The 24,901-nt window shown below is 39.1% G+C and overlaps 1 protein-coding gene across 5 annotated transcripts in view; it reads right to left on the bottom strand.

Moving 5' to 3' along the window:
* Positions 1-24,313, bottom strand: part of GRIK1 (glutamate ionotropic receptor kainate type subunit 1) — a 375,366-nt gene extending 351,053 nt beyond the window's left edge. For all 5 annotated transcript variants that reach the window (XM_029939072.1, XM_029939074.1, XM_029939073.1 and 2 more), the window contains exon 1: positions 24,046-24,313. In XM_029939072.1, coding sequence (XP_029794932.1) covers positions 24,046-24,163 — 118 coding nt within the window. In that variant the 5' untranslated portion in view covers positions 24,164-24,313. The remainder of the gene's footprint in view (positions 1-24,045) is intronic.
* Positions 24,314-24,901: the final 588 nt, after the last annotated feature.

Raw genomic sequence — 24,901 nt, 5'->3', positions numbered from 1 at the left:
GGTTGTATACAAAATCAATCCTTGACTGCTATGGAAGGTTTACTATGCATAAATATGCAGATTTCATCCACTCAAAATACTGTGAATAGCAGAGTATTGAGAAAGTATTTGATTACCAGATAAAACATAGAAGTACAAGCAGAAAGTTTTGGGATGATGAGATAGGAGAAAACAAAAACAAAACCCAACAAGTGAGAAGAACTTGGCTGCAGGCAGCTAAAACTCACTAAAAGATGCTTAAAATTAACATGTAGAAAAATTTAAAATATTCTAATCTTTTTAATCTTTTAAGTGGAACTCTGAATAGTACACAACCCAACTAAAATAGTGATTGGAAAGGGAACATTGGGGCAAAAAGAGGAAGACACAAGCCCAGAATAGTGAATTTGCTGACTGATTTTAAAGAAGTTCTCACCAATATGATGTAAGAAATTACCAAGGTGCTTATAGTCACAAGAAGTTATTGAAATTAGAAATTAAATTGTTTGGGGCACCTGAGTGGTGGTTCAGTCAGTTGAGTGTCTGACTCTTGGTTTTGGCTCAGGTCATGAGTTTTTTTTAATTTTTAAAAATGTTTTTATTTTTTGGGAAGCAGAGAGAGAGCACAAGCAAGGGAAGAGCAGAGAGAGAGGGACACACAGAATCTGAAGCTCTGAGCTGTCAGCACAGAGTCCAACGCGGGGCTCGAACCCAAAGACCATGAGATCATGACCTGGGCTGAAGTTGGACGCTCAACCTACTGAGCCACCCAGGCCCCCCACACTTCATTTGTTTGAGCCTCATGCCTGGCTCTGTGCTGACAGTGCGGATGCTGCTTGTGATTCTCTCTCCTTCTCTCCCTGCCCCTTCCTCGCTTGCTCTATCTCTGTTTCTCAAAATAAATAAACTTAAAAAAATTTTTTAATAAAGAAATGAATCAATAATGGAAAAAATTGTATTAAATTAATGTATATTATGCAAGTATAACAATGCTGTCGTTGCAGATTTTCATTATTATGAATATGGAACTGGAGCATGAAACAAACGATTTAATGATTTCAGTTCAGTTCTTTTATCTATTTCTGCTTTCTCATATTGATCCAAATGAAACATTTTTTTAAAAATTATAAAAATATGTTGACTTCTTTTGTTCATATAGTTCTATGGGTTGGTCTGTGCCTTCCTGAACTTTCTCTGGCTGAGTTAAATGAACATCCCTCTCCAAGAACCCACAGAAAGAAGCCTGCATCTGCCACAGAACAGAGGCACACCATGGGCTTCCAGAACACATGAGTGCTTCAGGGAGCAACACAAGAAAATGATTTGCAGCTCAAAACGTTTTAACTGATTCAATGAGCAGCATCTATCCCTTGGATGACATTTATTATCCTAATGCACCCTGTCAGTAAGAACTTCCAAGGAGCTAGGATTAAACTTTCTTACTCAAAGTTATTTTATTTCCAAATGGCTTCACAACTTTCTCCCCTAAATTAGCTTTTGTGAAAATGAAACACTTTCTAAAATGGAGTTTGCATTTCTCAGCTGTGAAGAACCTCTTTAGGTCACAGAAAACAAAAAGAATACACTTACAGTATATAACAAATAGAACCTCTCAGACATGAATTTAGTACTTATTTTAAAAGAACCTTATCTTTCTTGATGTACATTCACCTTTTTGATCTGATTTTATTGGGTAAAGCAAGGGTTTTCTATGACATTGTTGCCACAAGTTGATTTAATAGAGCCAGGTCAATGTATGTATATGCATATATTTATATGCATAGATAAAATATGTATATGTGTATATTGCATATGTATATATGTATATGCATGTATATATGTATATATGTATATGTATGTATATATATATTGAACTTCAGACATTCGAACTTTAATTCTATCAAAGAATACCTTTCTGAGAATTATATTTATATGTATTTTGTAACTTTTTTTGAGTAATGTAATCTATTAGAGAATAAAAATTGCTGAAACGTCAGCATTCTTGCCTTGTCACTTTGTGAACCTAAGTATATCATTTATTTTCTCTCAATGTTTTCTCATCTCAAAACTGAGCATAATGGTGACAGTAGCTCTCACTTGAGTTGCTAAGTGTTATGGACTGAATGCTTGTATCTTCCAAATCTCATATGTTGAAACCTGAGCCCCGATGGCATTTGGAGGTGCACACTATAGGAAATAATTAGGTCTAGATAAGGTCATGAGGGTGGAGCCCCCATAATGGGCTTAGTGTCCTTCTCTCGCTCATGTGAGAAGGCAGCCATTTGCAAGCCAGGAAGCAGGTTCTCACCACTGAATCTGCTGGCATCTTGATCTTGGACTTTCTAGCCTCCAGAACTGTGAGAAATAAATGTTTGTTATTTAATTCACCCAGGCTGTGGTATCTTAACACCCTGAGCAAACTAAGACATTAAGAAGATAAAATGGTACAGATTTCTTTGTTATCCATTAATAATTACATGCAATGAAGTAATTATAACAATAATAATGACTTTTCTTAAGCATTAACTGCTGTGCTAATCACTTTTCACATATGAACTCAGCTAATCTCAAAAGCCCAGTGAGGTAGACATAATTGATCCCATTTCACAGACAAGAAAATTGAAAAACAAGTTATGTAATTTGCCCAACATCTCACACATGGTGAGATGTGGAGCTGAGATTTAAATAAACAAAGTATTAATAATCAATCTCTTCTATCACTTCATATTCATCAATATATCTCTTTTACTTAATTTGAAGCAAAAACTAAGTCTCATAATTTTCTGGCATCTTTCATAATATATAATCATGTGGGGCAGGAGTATCAATACTTATCTATCACGTACATTCATTACAGTGCACCTGTTCTGGTAACTCACTGAAAAACGAGAAAATAAATAATGTCAAGAAACACCACATATATCATATTATGAAAATGATATTTTGAGAAAAACCTAGCTGGAATGATTTGTGTAAATGGAAAATGTCTGAAATGCATATTAAATGGCACATTTACTTTACCTTTATGGTTCCATTGCCCTATCAAGAGATGTTTCAGCCCAGTTGCTTTCAACTGTCGAGGCCAATGTCCTGCAGCAAGCAGATGGGACACTCACCAGTGGTGACAGCATTTAATGAAGGTGCTCTTTAGATCCTCTCTTTGACAGTGTATGAACAAGGTAACAGTATGGTGACTCCTACGTGTCACAGGAGCTGTTGATCACCACCAACTTATCTACCTTGCAACAGAAGGTGTGGACCAGGGGACCATGAGACGCTTAGAACTTTAGTAGAGAGAGACACGTCAAATGAGCTAAGACCTGGGGTGCCTGGGTGGCTTAGTTGGTTAAGCTTCTGACTCTTGGTTTTAGCTTAGGTCATGATCTCAAGATTTGTGGGTTCGAGCCCCATATAGGGCTCCATGCTGACAGTGCAGAACCTGCTTGGGCGACTCTCTCCTTCTCTTTCTGCCCCTCTCCTGCTCATACTCTCTGTCCAAAAATACATAAATACACTTAAAAGCAAAACAAAAACAAAAACAAATGAGCTAAGATCTATGGAGGAAGAGCTCAGGCACCAGCAACTCACTTAAGATCAGGCGGGGAAGGAATCGAAGAGATAGGTAAGTAAGCCACATTCTCTTCCTGTCTTTCCACCTTTCTTGGAGTTCCAAAGCAACACAAAGTCAGAAGGCAAGAGAACCTTTTGATATAACTTCTAAAGGACAAGGAGAATAGATCTGAAGGAGCAAACAGAATACCCATCATGGCCATTGGAAGGAAGGATCTCCTGTTGGAGGAAACGTGGCTCCCGTGATTTTGGAAGCCTAGTATGTACATACACAGAGGATATAGTCCAGGATCTCCACAAGACCTATTACAGCAATCTGTAAATAAGGAGACTATCCCAAAGTCTTCCATAAATAACACACCTACACAAAATGTTTAGGATACACTATGCTTTCTTGAACTGGGAATGTGGGATAGATCATTCTGGGCTCTCTTTGTCTTAATTCTTCACTGAGGAAAGGCAGTACTCTCAACAACTTCTAGTAGAACCCAGCATCTGCCAGGACACAGTGCTTGCTATCTAACTTCACTGAGTAGATAAAATTTAAGAAACTCTTACTTGACTCCTTAGACAATATTCTTTTTTTTCCTTTATTGCCAAGTTGGTTTCCATATAACACCCAGTGCTCATCCCCACAAGTGCCCTCCTCCATGCCCATCACCTCCCCTTCCCTTTCCCCCACTCCCATCAGCCCTCAGTTTGTTCTCAGTATTCAAGAGTCTCTCATGGTTTGTCTCCCTCCCTCTCCCCAACAATTTTCCTCCCTTCCCCTCCCCCATGGTCCTCTGTTAAGTTTCTCCTGTTACACTTATGAGTGAAAACATATGGTATCTGTCCTTCTCTGCCTGACTTATTTCATTTAGCATGACACCCTCAAGTTCCATCCACGTTGCTAGTTGCTAAGATTGTCCATATTTCATTCTTTCTCATTGCCATGTAGTATTCCACTGTGTATATAAACCACATCTTCTTGATCCAATCATCAGTTGATGGACATTTAGGCTCTTTCCATGATTTGGCTGTTGTTGAAAGTGCCGCTATGACATTGGGGTACATGTGCTCCTATGCATCAGCATTCCTGTATCCCTTGGGTAAATCCCTAGCAGTGCTATTCCTGGGTCATGGGGGAGTTCTAGTGTTATTTTTTTGAGGAACCTCCACACTGTTTTCCAGAGCAGCTGCACCAGTTTCCATTCCCACCAACAGTGTAGGAGGGTGCTCGTCTCTCCACATCCTCACCAGCATCTATAGTCTCCTGATTTATTTATTTTGGCCACTCTAACTGGTGTGAGGTGGTATCTCAGTGTGGTTTTGATTTGTATTTCCCTGATGATGAGTGACACTGAGTATCATTTCATGTGTCTGTTGGCCATCTGGATGTCCTTTTTGGAGAAGTGTCTATTCATTAGACCAGATTCTTAAATGGCTTCTTCAGTCTTAGAAAACACCAGGTGACATAAACTTACACAGTGTTTTGAAAAGGTTCAGTGTGATAAATACAGTGACCCTTCAGCATGACCAACATGCTTCAGGGCAACGTAAGGTTTGGCTACATGTATCAACTAATGAAGATTGCTCTGTGCTTCAGTTTGCTTAATTTATTAAATAAATAAATAAATAAATAAATAAATAAATAAATAAATAAAAGTGTGAGTTCTTTGTGGATTTGACATTCTCTCATTCCCTGTGTTCTTTGACCAAGGAGGGAAAGAGAGGGCTCTCCTAGAAGCAGAACAGGATGAGAGTCCACAATGATTTAGGCCAAGAAAAATATTTTTTCTTTAACTTTTTGTTTGGAGGGTGGGGACAGAAATTCCCTACTTGGCTCCTTTCACAGTTCCTCTGGGGATAATTAAAACATTCTATTTCATTTCTCTATGCTGTCAAAGAGAGGATTTAAATTTTATCTTGGGGGAGATAGCTATTTGTTACATAACTGGTTATGCATTGCAATTTTAACCTAAGAAATAGCTTTAGTTTTTTTCCATTACTTAGAGAAATTACTAGAAAAAGATTATTGCACACACAGCCAAACGAAAAGTATTAATAAAAAAACTAAATTTTTAATAAAGACATTCTATTCCAACTCTGAACTTGCACATATACTGTTCTCCTACTTGGAATCCTCTTTTTTCTTACAAATCAAAACTCAATAATTTTTTTACTCTGAGATGCATTCCTAAACCTCTTTAAATCTTGTCAGTTTCTCCCATTAAATGAGCTCATAACACCATGATCTTCTCATTCATGCTTTTTTATAGTTTAGAATTAAATATTTATTTGTATGATCATTTAACTCAGGCATTTAACTTTGCCTTTTCTACACTGTGAGCTCTATGAAGACAGGCTGTCTGCTGTGGACATTAATGTAAATACCCAGTGGGCTGCATTGGAGAGTCATGGAGTGAGTCTCATCCTAATGCACAATTTGGTAACTTACTGAAGCATCTGCTTGTGTTTCAGATGGACGTTTTCTCAGAAAAAGGTATCATAGATGCTGGACAAGGGAAGTGTTATTGAAAGCTAGCTACATGCCTGATTTACAGCAAAATATTACCATGGTATGTTGCTTCTGTCCATTCCATCTGAGAATTTTTTTTTTCCTGGAGCAATCTGCACCAAATCCACCTATGCTGGATTTATGTTCATAATCTCTATTTTAGAACTGTTCAGTCTCAATGCTGTTAATATGCTGGGCTGGTTAGTTTTTGTTGCAGGTAGCTTCCCTGTGCCTTGTAGGACGTTGAGCAATACTCCTCATCTCTACCCACTAGATGCAAGTACCAGCTGCCTCAGCCCCAATTTGAAACAAGTGAAAATGTCTCCAGACATGGCCAAACATGCCCTGGGGGACAAAAATTATTCCCAGTGGGGTATCACTGTTCTAGAGGGGAAACCTGACAGATTCGAATAATTATATAAGAGTAATGGAAAGGCATTGTTGAAATGCCTAGTACAAAGCTTTTCAAATATACTTCAAAATAAAACGAATGTTAGTCCTCATTGTGTGGTCCTCTAAGAGCATTATTAATTCAGATTGCTGCTGTTCTTAATGGTTTTATTTCACAGATTCAAAAAGATCTTAATCTGTAATCATTCCCTAGGGGCTTTCAAGTAAAAATTGAGTCTTATAAATCAAATAAATCAAAAAATAATAGGCCAGCATAGGTCAGACTTCTAATATCTAAAATTTCACTCAGGTTCCCTACGCCTTTAATTAAGACTTTTGAATTTGATTGTGTTTCCTAGCACATAAGCTCACTTTAATATAGCTATGCAAATAAATGTACACTGAAAGCCTGAAAAATAGAATTAAGGAAAGTTCTAAAAGAAATGTAGTAAATTGAGAATTTTAATTTAAAATCTACTACTCACAACATGGTTCTTGTATTCCATTAGGTGCTGGATGCATATTACCCTCAGGAAATATGACTGATTTTGAAGGTAAGTGGATTTACCTCTACTTTCAATGACACACTAAAATCGTCCTGCTGGGCGATGCTATTGTTCTGTACATTAAAGCAAATGAAGGAAGGGTTGGTAATTATACAAATATAGACCATGCCGACAATTAAATTGGGCAGTGTGCTCACAGACTGTATTTTCCCTCGAGAGTTAAAATACAAGACTGTTTTCTATTGACTTGATTTTGAGTATGAAAGTTGGCCTCAATTTCCACATCAACAAAATGGTTACATACGGAAGAACTACCTACTACTTTGGTAGAAGGTAACTGAAGATTTGGGGTAACAATGAAGATTTGGTATATAAACCAAATATTATATGATCTGTGTGCAATAAAAGATATTTGCAATTTAAGGTGAGTCGGTAAAACCACTAACATGTTTTAATTTTGAAATGTTTCTTATGTATTTGCTTATTTCTTCAACAACATTGTGGATAAAACAAATTCTATATTTAACAATGTTGAATAGATACTATGGATCTCAGGAAAAGTAATCTTAGAGAATCTGCAATATGTATTTAGGAACAACCCAAATACACTTATTTTCATTGTCTTTCCTTTTCAACCAATTTTCTTCATGCTTACATGTTAAAAATTATATTGCTTAGATTGTTCTTTAAAAAATAAATGGGTACAGATCTTTGTTTAAAAACAACTAAGGTGCAGGGCACCTAGGTTGCTCAGATGGTCAAGCATGCAACTTCAGCTCAGGTCATGATCTCACGGCTCACGAGTTCGAGCCCCATGAAGGGCTCTGTGCTGACAGCTCAGTGCTTGAAGCATTCTTCAGATTTTGTGTCTCCCTCTCTTTCTGCCCCAGACCCCGCCCCCTGAAAAATAAATTAAGAAAAAAAAAGCAACTAAGGTGCAGATCCATAACTTCTGCTGCTATATTCCTCACTTAATTTTACTTATTGGGTCCCGCATTTACATTTCCCTAAATAAATCACTTTCTTACACAACTTTTGAGGATAATATGTAGAAAGAATTGTGGATTTTTTTCTTACCAAAAGAATCTTAAATATTAGTGTTTAGAACATAAGACTAAACTGCTCATATAAAATGGTTTTTCCAAATACACACTAGCAAAAAGGTGATCACTTTCTGGACTCCCTAAATGGACTTCTCAGCTCCTGAGTTGTGTGTTTCTATGCCATTTAGGCGTGTGTGTGTGTGTGTGTGTGTGTGTGTGTGTGTGTGTGTGTAAGTAAATGGATCTTTCCACAAGGAATTTTGCAATTCCTTTTAACTATGACTTGCTCTGTCTATAGATTTATAAAATAGAATGCTTAGTTGGATGGTCATGAATTGATTTGCAATGTGACATTTTCCCTCTTTCAAAGGCTCTGATGAATTTTTTTTTTGTTTTCTCTATCCTGTTTATTACTTTTCAGTGAAAATGCCAATTTCAAACTTTTCTCAGGCAGCCATAATGGGGAAGTTCTACTTCTGCCTAATTTTTATGCACTACATACACATTAATGTTTGATAAAGAGGAAACTAGATAATGATTATACAATATTTTTACAGTAATAAATATGTGAAATAGAAGTAAGCTATCATTAACTCAATTTGTAGCTCACCTTGTCATTTCACAGATGTGATAGAAATCTTTATCAAGTTATTTTTTGGTTGAAAGTACAGACGTGTGGGTTTGGAAGTGAAATATATCATGAAGCTTTAATGAATGTTTCCTTTCTTTCAGAAAAAAAGGCAATAATTTTTACAAAACTTAAAAGTTGTTCTTCGGGATCCACAGAGAAAGATCAAAACCCGAAACTAAAACAATGTTTCAGATTTTGTTTGCTTGTTTTAAAATCTAAAAACCATTGTAGTATTCCAAAATATGGAAACTAGAGACATTTGGCTCCTAGGGTACCGAATGAAGAACAAAATCTAAAGCTGTGTCCCTTCATCTTTATGCAATCAGTGGTCCTGTTTAATGACACAAGCTTTTCTAGAAAAAGATGATTGGGATTATGATGAACTATTTGAAAGGTTCAGAGAGGAAAGATGAAAGCTTCAAAAGCAGCAGATAGCACACAGTTAAGCAAATATAAAACACGAAATCTAAGAAACCAAGATAGTATTAAACAAAGCAAATTATTTTCTTAACAGTAGGCATATATAGTCATGAAGCACTGACTTCTGGAGACAATAATTTTATTCTATGTTTGCTGTAAGGAAAAAAGTATTTAAGACCAACAGCTCTGAAATCCAAATTATCATAGTGGGCAGGGCACATTATTAGCTTATCAATGACCCTATAGAGGGTCAATTTATCTATCTGAAAGTTTATCTGAAAGACACATTATTTAAATTTGATGTCTTGAAAAGCTTCATTTTATCCCCTTTATTCCTTTTTTTTCCCGTTTTTGTGACTCTGGTCAATATTTGATATTTGTAGCCTTGCTCTCCAGTAGAGACAAATGTGTAGCATCCATTTGTGAATCTGATGTGATGACTTCAGAAGGATTTTCTGAGTGAACCATCGGCCATGTTTCTTGGTGTTTCATCCACACAGATGTGAGGTACCCTTTGATTCAAGGAAATATCTTGTTTGGGTTTCCTAATTTCTTAGAAGGACCTCATCATTATCTTCTGATGTTTTTGATCTGCCATTATCGAGAAGTCGTGCATTTCACTACAATCCCATACTCCTTCAAATTTCTGCAGCTAACCTTCCAGTAAAGCTCAGATTTAAGAAGCAAGAATGATGAGCAATCATAAAATGATATGCAGTTTTTCCATTGCCCTAGAAATTGCCACTTTGGGATCAAACCAAATGACTTGAGAGTTCCGTATTCGGATGTTCTGCAGAATTGCTATAATCATTATTTGGTGTCTTGTCATAGAGTTGTGCTGAGCACTTTCAGAAACAAATGTATGTGATGTACTATTGATTTCATCATCAAAATGTTCTCTACAACATCACATTATTTCTCTTCATCAAGATCACATGATGAATTTCTTTCATTTTTTTAAATCTAAAACACCTGTAATTTGTCAAGGCACAAATTTATGACTTGTCCTGTTTCTCTTCTTACTCCAGCTACTAGAAAGTTCAGATAGATTATTCTGGTCCACTTTTGGCATCTTTTGTAGGACATCACCCCTGCCCTTCTCTTATTTTACCTTTACCTTCATTTTCATCATTGCATTTGTGTCAGGTTAAAATTATCTGTATTTCTGTAAGCCTTTTGAATTTTTTTTTGTAATAAGACAAGCTATAAATAAAAGAATTAGTAGGGGCACCTGGGTGGCTTCGTTGGTTAAGCATCCAACTTCAGCTCAGGTCATGATCTCATGGTTTGTCAGTTTAAGCCCTGCATCTGGCCTTGTGTTGACAGCTCAGAGCCTGAGGCCTGCTTCAGATTCTGTGTCTCTCTCTTTATGCCCCTCCCCTACTCACACTCTTATTTCTTTCTGTCTCAAAAATAAATAAACATTAAAAAAAATGAATAAATGAATAAGCAAATGATAAAGAGTGTGTGAAAACAAATGAAAACTTCATCCTCAAAGGAAGAAAGGAAGGTCAAATGTGACCCTCATAACCCAGAAGTCAGTTTGAAAGATTACTTCATATGAAAAAAAAAAAGGCAGGGCAGACTTTAGGAATAGTGCAGGGAATGTAGTTTGGGATGCTCTGCAGGAATTGTTCACTGATTTGTTTCTTTTTATAAGCATCACATTAATCATTCTGTGATGATGCTGTATCTGATACAGAGGTAGGAGAATGCATCTCAGAAACCCCATACTGCGGATGGCCTTTCTGATTTCTTATGACATTTGCAAAAAGTGAGTGATAGATGTTATTCCCGAGTGTTCTTCCCTTGTATGTGAATGCATTTAGCCTAACTGAAGACTAACCCTCACTGGAACTAAACTAAGGTAATAAAAATATAATGTGAGTACACACTAAGCACTCTAGAATGCTATGCTATATCCTACTCATTTGCAATTGCTATTTTAATTATTTTTCTAACAGTCCTTGCACATGATGATATTCCTGCCTGCTCAAGTCACTGGAAATCAAGTTGACCAGAACTATTTACGCAACCTAAAGTTCAAGAACAATCTCAAGACACGTGTGGTTTAACACATTTTTGCTATGATTTCTCTATGGATAATTTCCCCAGATGTCGGGATCTCCCTGGATTTTAATCTTTACATAATTATCTGCACCTAGGCTGTATTTCATCCCCATTTCTTTTGTCTGCTTTTATTTAAAGACAGAACTCACAACCTTCTCTACAAAGAGCATCCAGATTGAACTATTACTGTGATCCTTATATTCTGAAACTTTTATGTGTTTTATTAGTTGATTACAGTTTCTCATTCATTCAAATATGGATTTTTAAGCATCTTCAAATGAATTGCCCGAGAAAACCAAACTTTCAACAAAATAACATGAGGTGCAAGTTATGAATTGTAGCTCAGCTACTAAGTCTCTGTCTCTAGTTTCCCGGGGTCTCAGTGTTCTCATCTATCAATAACAAAGTTGGATGTCAGGATCTTTGAGGACGCTGCTGGTCTTAAGCACCATTTAAAAGAATCTATGTATTTATTTATATGATTTATTTGTATATGTGCCATATGAAAAATATATTTATATTTTTTGTACTTATATGCATTCTATAGCTTGTCCAAAGAGATTTTTGGTCTCCCCTCTCTTTCCTTATCACCTAGCTATCATTCCTAGAAGAGTATGAGTATATTAAACTAATAATGCATGATAATTTATAATACAATTTTTGTATTTTCTGTTACACTATTATTTTCCTTTACGATATCTATTTTGTAGTTTAACACTGGCTATTTTCTGATAAATGCTCCACAGATGCAGTGAAAATATTATCAATCCTTTCATGTTAATTGGGTCCTAGATGATGGCATGTGTGTCCTACTGTTCAATCTGATCAACAGAGCCACAGGACAGACATTTCAAAAGCACTTGTAGCCTGAGAACATTCTGGCAACCTAATACATTGTCATTGCCTATGTGGTCCCTGAGTCTCTCCTCTCTACCTTTCCCTCCATCCCACACCACCAGTCACTGGCAGGGTGCTTATTCCCATTGGTCTTCCCTAGTTACAAAGCTTAGGATTGTAAAAGACAGAAAACTGAATTTCAAAAGTTTATGTATGTTGTTGCTTCTGTTGTTGTCTTTTTTTTAAGTTTAAGTTTATTTATTTTTGAGAGACAGAGACAGAGTGTGAGCAGGGGAGGGGCAGAGAGAGGGAGACGCAGAATCTGAAGCAGGCTCCAGGCTCTGACCTGTCAGCACAGAGTTCAATGAGTGCAGGGCTTGAACTCACGAACCCTGAGATCATGACCTGAGATGAAGTCGGATGCTTAACCAAATGAGCCACCCAGGAGCCCCCGTTGTTGTCTGAATTTTATTTTATTTTTTTAATGTTTATTTATTTATTTTGAGAGAGAGAGAGAGAGAGAGAGAACGCGAGCGAGCACGTGCGTGCGCGCACACACACGCGCACGAGTGGGGGAAGGACAGAGAGAGACGGAGAGAGAGAATCCCAAGTGGCAGTCAGCTCAGTCCCAATGTGGGGCTGGATCCCACAAAGCACGAGATCTGAACCCGAGCCCCAAATCAAGAGTCCCGTGATTAACCTACTGAGCAACCCAGGGGCCCCATTGTTGTCTTCATATCAAAAGCTTTGCTTTAAATACCACCATTATGTTTACAGGCTGAAGCTCAGAGTTCAGATTAATCCAGCTCCCTGTTTCCCCTTCTTGCATTCTGTGGGGAAGAGGCCCATAGAGCCCCTCAGATTTGCGGATGACTTGGGCACTGGCACGTGCCACTGTGTCCTCAGGGCGAGGACAGCTCACAGCACACACATTTCCCTCGAGGTGCACCAAGGAGAACTCAGGTGGAATCGTTGTGAGCTTGAAGACAAAGGGTCTGAGATAACAACCAGGCTGAGAAGTAACTTGCTGTTGTGGGAGATTCTTCCTTAACGCCCTCTGGGTAAACAGCCCACTTGCAAGACTAGTCTCAGAGGGTCAGTAGCCCCAGAGTGAGCCGAGGTGGGCTCCTTATTTAGGCGTGTAGGCAGCAGATGCACGGAACGAGAAGCTAATACCCAGGATCAGACAATACAAGCCACACCCAGGGGATGTCCTGGAGGGATGATAGCAAATGTCTCTGCTTAAAGGGAGGAGTCTTTGATTCCTGTATGGGAAGGAAGAAATGAGATTCCTAAAAATTTACATTTTAAATTGCAAGTGAGGACTTTGATGTAGTCCTGTTGGAAAAAGGGGCTGATGTGCATAGTTAAGTTTAATTTCAGGAAAAAGAACAAAGTTCCATTTGCACACACGCGACGCTGTGGCTATAAATGCTAAGTATCATGGGTTTGCATGTCTTCATGCAGCACCTCAGTTCACAAAGGACAAAAAGGCAGATTGTAGAAGGACCTCGGATCCAGAAGGGGCTGGGTGGTGCATCCACGCACCTATTCACCACCAGGTCTCCTCTGACAGGCAAGGGAACAAATCTCCTAAAAAGTTATGTGACATGGCCAAGCTAAGAATCACCAGGAAGAGAAGTAATCTCACCTCAGTGCGCTTTTCACTGTGCCAAACTGTATGCAAAATGACTGCTAGTTTAACCGAGAAACTACAGAATGGTGACTTTCGCCAGTCATTTTTAAACTGGGCAAAGAACAAGGACATTAATAGAAACCCCAGTGAAAGAAAAAAGTCACCATCTTAGCAAAATAAATGGGGTTCCGTTTTCTACATTCATTCTCCTGTACTTCTTATCTAGAAGCAAGAATGAATTGCTTACATTCTCAATCCAAAATACGTAAAACCATGTACTATGGTCTATGCCATTTTAAAAGCATTTTCCATCTTTAACACATACATTTCATCATAAAATTCTATTTAATAGATCTTTCTTTCTTGGATCTACTCTATTCTTTTCCCAACCATCCCCTCCTGTTGAACATTTAAATGATTCACAATTGCAAATAACGGTTCTTGCCAATTCAGTGAACATGTATAGAAACAGCCTTAGGGTTCAAATATATACTGAGAACAAAAGAAACACACACTACCCAGAATTCAAAAGGCAAATATTGCCTTTTCACTTGAAAGATGGTGCTAACTGACTAATCCGTTTTTATACGATATAAACATAGGTCACTGAAATGCAACTCCTATTTATGGATTGTCAAAGTATGTAATCCAACATTTTAGAAGTTTAAAGTTAAACAAAAAAAAAAGCCTTAAAAGTTGCCATAGAATCATCATTAAAAAATCACTGATTTTTATCATCCTTTCTCCAATTTGAATTATGAAGTATTTTATTGGCCCTAGGAATTAAGTATTGATTTTTTGAGGGCATATGTAGATAATTTTGCTAAGAAAAGAAATACACACAAATAGTTTTCTATGACTATTAATTCAAAGACATTAGTGCTTAATGCCTTTACCACAGAGTATATTACAATGCCTGAATCGATATTAAAAATTAAATTATGTTTAATTAAGTACAAAAGGCACATAATAGTAACCTAGATGCTAATGGATAGAAAAAGCTAATGGCTGATTTTCTACAGTCATTGAAGAATTCTAAAGAAGACCTACAGCCATCATATTTTACCAATAACAATTTTTATATAAAGTTTATTTCTTTGATGATTTTTCCAACACTATATGCTGTATGTCTTTTTTTATAATGCTCTAGGAAACTCTTTATGTATATAGCTATTATATGGAATTGATAATCGTTTTTCTATTTCCCTTGATACAATTAGTTACAGATCTTTATGTACTACAGAATAAGTAGGAACAGCCTAAGGAAGCTTGATGTGGGTTTTTTGTTTTTGTTTTGTAATAGACCGTATTTCCTTATTTTTAGAAGAGTTTTAGATCTACATAAAACTTGTGAGAGTTGTGCAGAGACTTCTTCTATACGCCATTTTCGGTTTCCTCTGTTAATATCTTCTTAAAAATGTTTTTTTATTTATTTTTGAGAGACGGAGAGAAAGAGAGAGAGCACTTGCACAAGCAGGGGAGGGTCAGAGAGAGAGAGGGAGACACAGAATCTGAAGTAGGGTCCAGGCTCTGAGCTAGCTGTCAGCACAGAGCCTGATGCGGGGCTCAAACCCATGAACTGTGAGATCATAACCTGAGCCGCAGCTGGATGCTTAACCGACTGAGCCACCCAGGCTCCCCTGTTAATACCTTTTTATATGAGTACATTTGTTAAAAATAATGAAGCAATGTTGATACAGTATTATAAGTAATATACTATTATAAGTGATACAGTATTATAAGTGATATCCATCTTGATTTAAATGTCCTTAGCTTTTACCTAATGTCCTTTTCCCCCCCATTTCAGGATCCCATTCAAAACTCAGTATTACATGGGCATCTGCATGGCTCAGTTAGTTAAGCAACTGACTCTTGACTTTGGTCTGGGTCATGATCTAACAGTTCACAAGTTTGAGCCCTACATCAGGCTCTGTGCTGACAGTGCAGAGCCTGCTTGGGATTCTCTCTCTGCCCCTACCCTGCTCATGTGCTCTCTCTCAAAATAAATAAATAAACATAAAAGAACACCACATTACAGCTCTTTGTCAGGTCTCCATAGGCTTTTTTGGCTGTGACAGTTTTCTAGACTTTGTTTTCTATGACCTTGGCAATTGACAAGTATTGGCCAGGTGTTTTCTATTGGAATTTGTCTTATGTTTTTCTTGTGGGGATTTGGATTGGGGGGAGAAAAACTAGGTAGATAAGTGCCATTTGCATCAAAGGTAGATGCTGTCGATATGATTTTATCACTAATGATGCTGGCCTTGGTCACCTGGCTCTCCTGTGTCCTGATTTCTCTCTTCTTGCCTATTTATTTATTTATTTACTCATTTACCTATGTTAGTATGGACTTGTGAGCAATTGTTTTATACTTTGGGTTATAATCTAGCAAATCATCACAGTTTGGGCCATTGGGAGCCTAGTACTTGGTGTCTGTACATATTCCCATAGCGGGACCTGGGTGGCTCAGTTGGTTAAGCATCTTATTTCAGCTCAGGTCATGATCTTAAGGCTTGTGAATTCAGGCCCTGCAGAGCCTGGGGCCTGCTTTGGATTCTGTGTCTCCCTCTCTCTCTCTGCTCCTCCTCCACTTGTTTTCTGTCTCTCTCTCAAAAATGAATAAACATTTCAAAAAATTTTTAATTAATAAATAACTAACATATTCCTGTTAATGGGATTTTTTTTTAGTGCTCCCTTAATTTTCCGGCTCCAGGATCATCTTGTACATTTCTTCTTCAGTTCCCAAATTGTACATTTCTCCAGGTGTTTCTGGATGCCAGGTATCCTCATTTCTACTGGGGTGTCACTGTTTCTAGGCCCTCTCACGTGGGAGATGTATGCATATAGGCACCAGCCCACTTATGGGTCATTTCAATCAGTCAAAGAAGCCTTAACATACTCTATAATCTTGGACTTATTTGTTGTAATAAGCAATGCATTGTATTAAATTATTTTGTTCATTTAAAAAAAATAGTAAGTACTAATAAATTATAAGTGTCCAAATTGATAATTGATGATGAAATAACAATTAATCATTAGATTTCTTTTAATAAAAACAGACATCTGAATTCCTAGTATAAAAATCTGCATTGTTGAGCTCCTTTTGGAACACTATTCAGTAGAAATTTTAAAGAGTATTAATAGACTTTTATATGTTGTTGTATTTTGTGTTTGGTTTTCCTGTCAGGATAGCAATAAACTCGTAATTCATCAGAAGATATAAAACAGGATAATCTTTCAAATGTATTTAGCCAACTAATGCACCAATTGATATATGGAAGGACTTAGAGGGCTAAAGGAAAGTGTTTTCACTATTGTAGTATTTTTTTGAGATTGATTTGTGGTCAATAGGAGTTTACTCTTCATTTAGTCAATGTTTTCACTTCTTAATTCCACTTTCTAACTAATCTTACATTATATTTAATAAATATGTTAACAGCGTTATACAAAAATTTTTTAGTGGTTCATAATTAAGATAGATACAAAATCAAATATTTTTACCTCTTTGTTTGCTTGTTTGTTTTCTCCTCTGGGATAAACCATTTTCCATTTGATTTATTATGACTAATACTATAATGTTGATGTATTAAGATTATAGGTTTTTCCAACTTGATATGACAGCTTGATCTCAGCAGTATATCAAGACAAACTTATGAAGTTTACATGGCTGGTATACATTTCTTTTTACTTTAAATCATTTCATTTATCCATAAAAATTAATCATTGACAAAAATCAGATATGCATTTAAAAAGAAGTAAGTTGAACTTCAAATAAATATAGACTTTTAACTTACTACAGATTATAATCTTGGAAAATCTATTATAAATCTAATATTTTTCCCCTTAAAACCATGTTAAAAAGTAAATGTAGTGGAAAAAAATCAAGGAAATGGCCTTGTATTGCATTTTGCAGTAAGAAAAATAATATCCCTTTCAGGATAGGGAATGTAATCTAAAAAATGTTTTCAATATAATATAGAATAAGTATCTAAACATTTAAGTGTAAAATTGACCCTTGAACTACATGGGTTTGAACTACATGAATCTACTTATAGGCAGAGTTTCTCAGTAAACACAGTAGAGTACTATAAATGTATTTTCTCTTATTATTTTCATAATAGCATTCTCTTTTCCATAGTTTACTTTATTATAAAGATACAGTGTATGATACAGATAACTACAAAATCTAAGCTTGTCAACTGTTTATGTTTTCAGTAAGGCTTCCATTTTATAGTAAGCAAATGGTTGCTAAGTTTGGGGGGAATCAAAAGGTATATGAGAATTTCCAACCACAGAGTGGTTGTTGCCCCTAACCTCTTGTTCAAAGGTCAATTTTACTCTTAAAGCTTTATAAAAAAAGTTCTGAAGTAGAGTGGACAGCATTTTTGTTAGACCTAAAGAAGCAGTAGGTGTATGGTCACGTGAGTTCTGACAGGGCATTGAACATTTCAGTGGTTGTATTGGCCAGTGTTTACTGAGTTATGTTCTGAGAACAGATATGTTCAATGAGACATTACTAGCTGTGATTCAAATAAGAGTCTCCTGATAATGAAAATGGATTAAACAAAAGACAGGTTTCTTTGTGCAGAATCACAGAAACTCCTTAATATGAACTTGTCTCATGAATCTCTAAGGGACAGAATTTCTCCATACTTACTTAGCCACACAAATAAACTATTCTAGAGCACAAAATTCCTTCCCTGTTCATTAACAAGGAAAAAGAAGGGGAAGTACCTTGGTCAACTCTACCATACGACATTTATTTTACATACGATGTCGCATTTCACTTTTGCAACAAATCCATGAGTCTGTGGTTATTTCTTCTTCTTTAGCTAACACCCCCCACCTCGGCAACATTCTCCCCACCTTAAAAACCCTTTCAAGGTCAGCCAATTAGGAATAAAGCAGTTAGAAAAGAGAATTCCTTTCTACCTGGAATTCTCCATCACTCTTTCTTCTAGGAGAAATAACTTAAGGAAATTTCTAGAATATAGATGATATTTTCACATTATATGGTTAATTATCAGTGGAACAACAGAAGAGGATTGAGCGGCTGTGGGAAATCACTACCACCAGACTATCTCCATCAATTTTCCCTCAAAACTATCTCAATGAAGTGTACAATCCAACTATAAATGGTGTGTTTGCTAGGCATTAGGTGCAAAGCTTTCTCTCCAATGGGTTGACTTCCTTAACCTCCTCTCAAAGAGAAATTATGGAAAATCAAAAAACAATACCAACTTTTTTCTTTGTTAATTGTCTAAAATTAACTCAAATATAAATTACTTTAACTTTGATTTATGTGGTTATCCCTGAATCACTGAGAGCAACAGTTCATCTCTTTTAGGTTTGATTTCAGCTGAAATGGTTATATGATTGCATAGATAAGTCCATACACAATATAGCATACTTTAAATGCAAGGAGCTTGAAACTTGAGATCAGAATAGCTAGCTTCAAGTTCTGGACTTTCTACTAACTAGCACTTGAACTTAGGCAAAGCTACCAAGTCATGGTCTTCTCATTGAAAACTGGTGACTAGAAATCATATAGAAAATGTAGCTACAGTTCAGGTTTATGTAGTATAGATGCTAGGCTTGTAAAATTAACATGAAGGAAAAGATGAATTATGCACACAAAATAATATGGTAAAAGATCTGCACATGGGCAGAAATACATGCATATTAGCCAGTCTCTTTTCATCATGTTATCAGACCATTTCTCTCTCAGCTTATTCAGGGACCAATGGAGTTCTCAAGCTCATGTTAGGACTGACATGCTCTGTCAGGGTGAAATCGACCTCAGGCCAAACAGATCTTCCTAAACAAAGGTAGGGGTTTCTGCACTAGGTTTGGCAGAATGAACCCACTGTCTGTCCTGTGTGCATTTGCAGGCTTCAACTTATTCCATGTTGACAATGTCATTAATACAATAAATCAGTGGAACAAGATTAACTGAAAACTCTTCCAGAATAACATTTGGAATTAAAAAATAAAAAATGTCTGCATTGAAGATCTGATGGAAAACTTCAGCGGTTACATATAGCATACACCACCAGAATATACACTTGAGGGGGCAGATGTGGTTATCCGTTATGTTCACTGTTGTACATACGACCTCTAACTAGAATTATGTCTGGTTTATGGTAGAGGAATATGCACGTAATAAATATTTGTTGAGTGAAGAATGAATATTAAAAGAACGAAAAAAATTGTGGCTAATGGACTTAAACAAATATATATGAAACAAAGTTTGGAATGTTGGGTATTCAGGGGGTAAATATTAAAAAATGAAGTTATTGGGGCGCCTGAGTGGCTCAGTCGGTTGAGCGTCCGACTTCGGCTCAGGTCATGGTCTCGTGGTCCGTGCGTTCGAGCCCCGTGTCAGGCTCTGTTCTGACAGCTAGCTCATGAGCCTGGAGCCTGTCTTCAGATTCTGTGTCTCCCTCTCTCTCTGATCTTCCCCTGCTCATGTTGTCTCTCTTTCTCTTAAAAATAAATAAAACACTAAAAAATTTTTTAAAGAAATTATGACCAACTTGATAAGTAAAATAAAATCCATTTAGTTCTCTCTTAAGGAAATCCACACTTTGGACAATTATGTTGTCATTTAACTTTCCATACTATTCATATAAATTTCCACAATATTTCTCTTTATATGCTATATTTAATTACATAATAATAATGTATTTCTAGTGGTTTGTTTGCACATCACAAAAATTGTTTCTTTGATCCCTCCCTGTGAAATAAGAAAGGCAGACAACATTATTGCTAGTTCAGAGAAGGGTGATTTGGGCTCAGAAATATTAAATGTGTAATAAAAAATATAGCACATTTTCTATTGTTCAGGAAGAGAATGACAATAATAATAATAAAAAAGTAAAAACAAAACCACAAAACAATTAAAATGCAACTAATGTACCCACATACTGCTAAGAGTACTTTTATATTCTATTTCTTGTACTCTTACCAATGTCACTGTGAGGTTGCAATTGTTTTAATTGGATTTTTCAGATATAAAATGTAGGCCTGGTGAGATTGACTAACTCCTGCTGACACAGCTAGAAAGTCCTGAGAGACGACCCAAACCTGTGCTTTGTGACACCAAATCATGTGTCAGAAAGCCTGGTGCCCACCACGTAACTCTCAACTCTATGATTTTACCACCACCTCTGTGACTGTGTATGTTGACATGATATGTAAAAATATAGTCTATAAATGTATCTTTCTGTTATTATTATTATTAGAAGTATGATGCATCTGTCCCAGAAAATGCATATGCAGGTGGTATTTTTTTCCTTTCCTTTCAGTTCCTTTTCTTTCCTTTCCTTCCCTTCTCTTTCTTTCCTATTTCAACTAATGGAGGTATGCCACTGTCACCTAGGGTCACCCAGACCCTGCTGTAACTATCAGGTGTAGGTTGGTTGACCAAGTGATTCTGAAGCTCAAGTGTGTGTGTGTGTGTGTGTGTGTGTGTGTGTGTGTGTGTGTGTCAGGGGTGGGGGGGTAGGTGTGCAGAGATGAACTGGTCCTTAACACACACAGTATGTATACAGAGAGCAAAGAGAGACCCAGCATCATCCAGGGAATTCTTAGCAGCTAGCCATAGTTCCCTTCGATGCAGGCTGATGGCAACCTCTGGAAGGCAGTGGTAATATTTACGGAATCTACATCCTATTGAATCCCCTTCATGTCTCTCAACTGTGGTGTGAGGTTGTAAACTTTTCAAAAGATAGCTGCGGTATGTGTGAGAACCATATTTATGTGCATACTAAACGACTTCGCTAATATTTAGCAGGCAGGAATTTTATCCTAAATTTTATAGCTTTTATTCACTTTCCTCAATCGCTGAAATTTAAGCAGACACTCACAAGAGAAGTAGACCACGAATTAATTTATTCACACATTTAAATGCCTTTCCATGTAGGCATAGTGCAAAGTGCCTAACATTTAATGCTCTACTTTGGATATGTTAAATTATTGGAAAACAGGGAAGTCAAGAATCAAGAGCACCTTTTTGTTGGTTGTTTGGTTGGATGGTTTGTGGTTTGTAGGAAAGAGGAAAAAAAATGATAAGAGATTAAAAAAAGAATGCATTTCAATTCTTTTTCTTCCGACCTTCCCCACCCTCCAAACACACAGCTCACACACTTGCTTAGTCCCTAACTCCTTTGATATCTTGTATTCAGTGTTGGACTTGGCTAACACAAGAAACTCCCTGTAGAGAGACAGTTTCCTCTGAGCTAAGGCTGGTTTCCACGGTGCTGAACTGTCCGTTTAGAAGTAAGCATGGTCCTGAAGTACGCACAGGACCACAAGTCACTCAGAACCAGGAGTGAGATATTTGTCCTGCACGTAAACATCATCAGGCCATGCAGTTTTACTTTGTGCATTTCAGCTCCCATTTAGAAGAAGCAAATCTCATTATCCTGTACCATAGATCTTAAGGTCAGTGAATCATGTTGGGTCACTCTCACTTTGAAAACCGCTTTTAAATGAATGAGTATAATTGCTTGTAAATACTCATGTCTATGAACAAATATGTGTTAAAACATCCTTTTCCATCCCTTCTGGGAATTCCTTTAGATTTGGGGAATGCAGGGGAAGAAAATGCTACCTTAAGTTTGTTATACAGGAAGGAGAGCTATTGGCTGGAATAGCCTGCTCTAGTATGTCTAGATTTCTGTGTCTCTCTCTTGTTAGATTTGTCTCTTTTAAAATATATAAGGTATAAGCAAAACGCCAAGTAATAGGTGTTGGAAATTGTTACACATCCAGCATTTATTTAGTATTGTTCAAACAAGTGTTGTTACTGGATTGTGGAGGGTTGATTGTATCCATGGGGGGGAAGGGGGGCGGGCAGGATAGTAAGTAAGGCTACAACAAACCTAAGGTGAAAGATAGTTTAGTTACAAGTAGTAATTTTGTACAATGAATACTTCAGAACTCTTTTAATGAACAGTCTAAATTATCCAAAAATGCACATTATCATTATCTGTAATCTAGTACATATCTGCAGGAAAAATTAGTACTAGGGGTCTTTTCTTCAAAATTGGATCTCACATGTCTAGAGAAAACGCATTTCCAAGTAGTAAACTTCTCCTCCCCCCCCCCCCCCAAAATAGTCATGTTGAGTGACGAGAACTAGTTTCTGCATCTTTGGAAAGATGTTTGCTAATTGCAGGCCAGAATCAGTAAAGTTATTGAGAAATGTCAGCCGCTCTGGGACGTCACTAGGTGAATGTTCTACACTATTTCGCGCACATCCTGCAGATAGATCCCGTCGGTTCCTGGAAAGGGTGTGAATTAGAAACCCTTCGAACCCAGGATTTCACTCTTGCTACCTCAAGTGGGAGGCTGGAAAAGCTGGGAAGCCCAAGTGGTGTCTGAGCTTCACTTGTGGGCTGTCTCTTGGTGTCTCTAAGAGGCACAACTGATTGGGGAAGCTGAGACTAAGGGGATAGAGATTGGGTTTAGTATGGAAGGGAGAACATTAAAGAAGGCAAAGAGCTTTTTCAACACCTGCCCCCCCCCCCAGCCTAGAAATCGCCCAGTGCCTCCATTAAACCATTGTGGGTGCTATCCATGTAAGTGTATGAATCCACACACTAGCAAAGTACCCACTCCCTTCTAATGTCCTTGCCTTTTGCTCTCTTTAGACTGCCCCACGGTTCCTACATTCAGCTTCCCAGCCTCTTTTTATCCCACCTGAGAAAAAAGTCCAGGGTCTTCCAGGGAGTTACCTTGACTGGGGACTGGATCATTCTCAGGGGCAGGCAGGCGTGGCAGACTGGGGATCCAGTGGGACGCTTGGGTGCCTGCTCCTGGTGTTGGCTGACTGTCCTCTCCACTCCTTGAACTCTCAGCCACAGAGCCAGATCCGGGCTCTGCCCCACACTGGTGGAACCCTCCAGACTTTGGAGGCTCCATGTAGAAGAACCCAAGTTGGGGATGAAAACTTGGAAGCTCGGGGTTAGCCGACTGTGGGAAGTCCCTGTGGTCCCCAAATTTTACTCTTCAGATATGGACATGCCTTTGACTACTCGGCGCCCCGGTTGCCAGGGACCAGGGCTGCGCATCTGGACCGCCCGACGTCCACCCAGGTACCCGGAGAGCGCATCTCCGCGTCCAAAGCAACTGGCTGCCGCCGCGCGCGACCCCGCGCGCAGGGTAGGGTGCCCGCGCCGGAGAGCCTGGCCCCCCGCACTCCGGCCCGCGTTCCTGGAGCCCGGATTGAAAAACCCGCCAACCGTACCCGGCGGGGAAGCCCGGCACTCGCCGGGAGGGCAGCGGTGACGCGGCTTCCCCTTTCTCGGAGCCTCCCGTGCGCGCTGCCCTCGCCACCCCCGGCTCTGCCCCTGCGCCGGCGCGCACTGCCTCCCCGGACCCGCTGCGCCCGCGCCGGCCCCGGGAGCCGCCGCGTCCCGCGAGCCGCCAGCCCGGAGCGCCCCCCGGGGCTCACTCACCGATCCTGAGTACTTGCGGAGCGGTCTGGGGGAGGACGTAGCAGAGGAAACCGAGGAGCGCCCAGCCGGTGTCCCTGGTCCAGAGCCCGGGCCGGGCGAGGAGTGAGCGGCTCTCCATCTTCTCCGCTTCTTAATTCCTGCCGAGCCCCAGCCGCGGCCGCACGCCCGGGCCGGCTCCCTGCCTCATCCTCCCCGGGATGCTCGGCGTCGGCACCCTGAGCGCTCCCTACCACCTCGGAGAGAGATCGAGGGCGCGGGCGTGGGAACGCGGAGCTGGCCGGCGACGCTGGGCTCGCTGGGGGCTCCCGGCTTCGGCCGCTAGCCCATCACTGCCGCTCCCCCTCCTCCTCCGTGGGCCGCCGCCGGCGGAGGATCGGCGCGCTCCTGCTCGCGGAGCCCAGAGCCCAGCTGGGGAAAGTTGCTGCCCCAATTTGCTGGCACGTCTTCCTCATTCGTCCTCCGGTCGGATGGAATGGGGGGGGGGACTAGGGGGAGGGGGCAGCTAGAGAAGGAGGAAACGGGGAAAGAAGGCTAAGGAGGATGGAGAGAGGGTACTGGGTGAGTTGATGCAGGGGCTCTGAGCAGGCAGGATGGGCTCCAGCAGGTTAACTGGGATCCGAGCCACGCTCCTGCCTCTCTCAGCCCTGGCTTTCCTCCTCCCCTCGCTGGCCCCACCCTTGATGTACTGCCCGCCCCAACACCAGCGATCCGGACACTCACACACGCACACACGCACGCACATTCTTCCCTTTCCCTCAACTTTGCGCTGTGCTGCTTGGAAAGTCGATTGAGTGTTGCATACTCGAGACAGAGAAAATCTTGTCTACGGGTCGGAATGGAGGCAGTCTCGGCTGTG

The sequence above is a fragment of the Suricata suricatta genome, chromosome 5 (assembly GCF_006229205.1).
Source record: "Suricata suricatta isolate VVHF042 chromosome 5, meerkat_22Aug2017_6uvM2_HiC, whole genome shotgun sequence".
NCBI lineage: Eukaryota > Metazoa > Chordata > Mammalia > Carnivora > Herpestidae > Suricata > Suricata suricatta.
The sequence above is the reverse complement of the archived record's forward strand: the minus strand, read 5'-3'. Positions and strand labels throughout refer to the sequence as shown.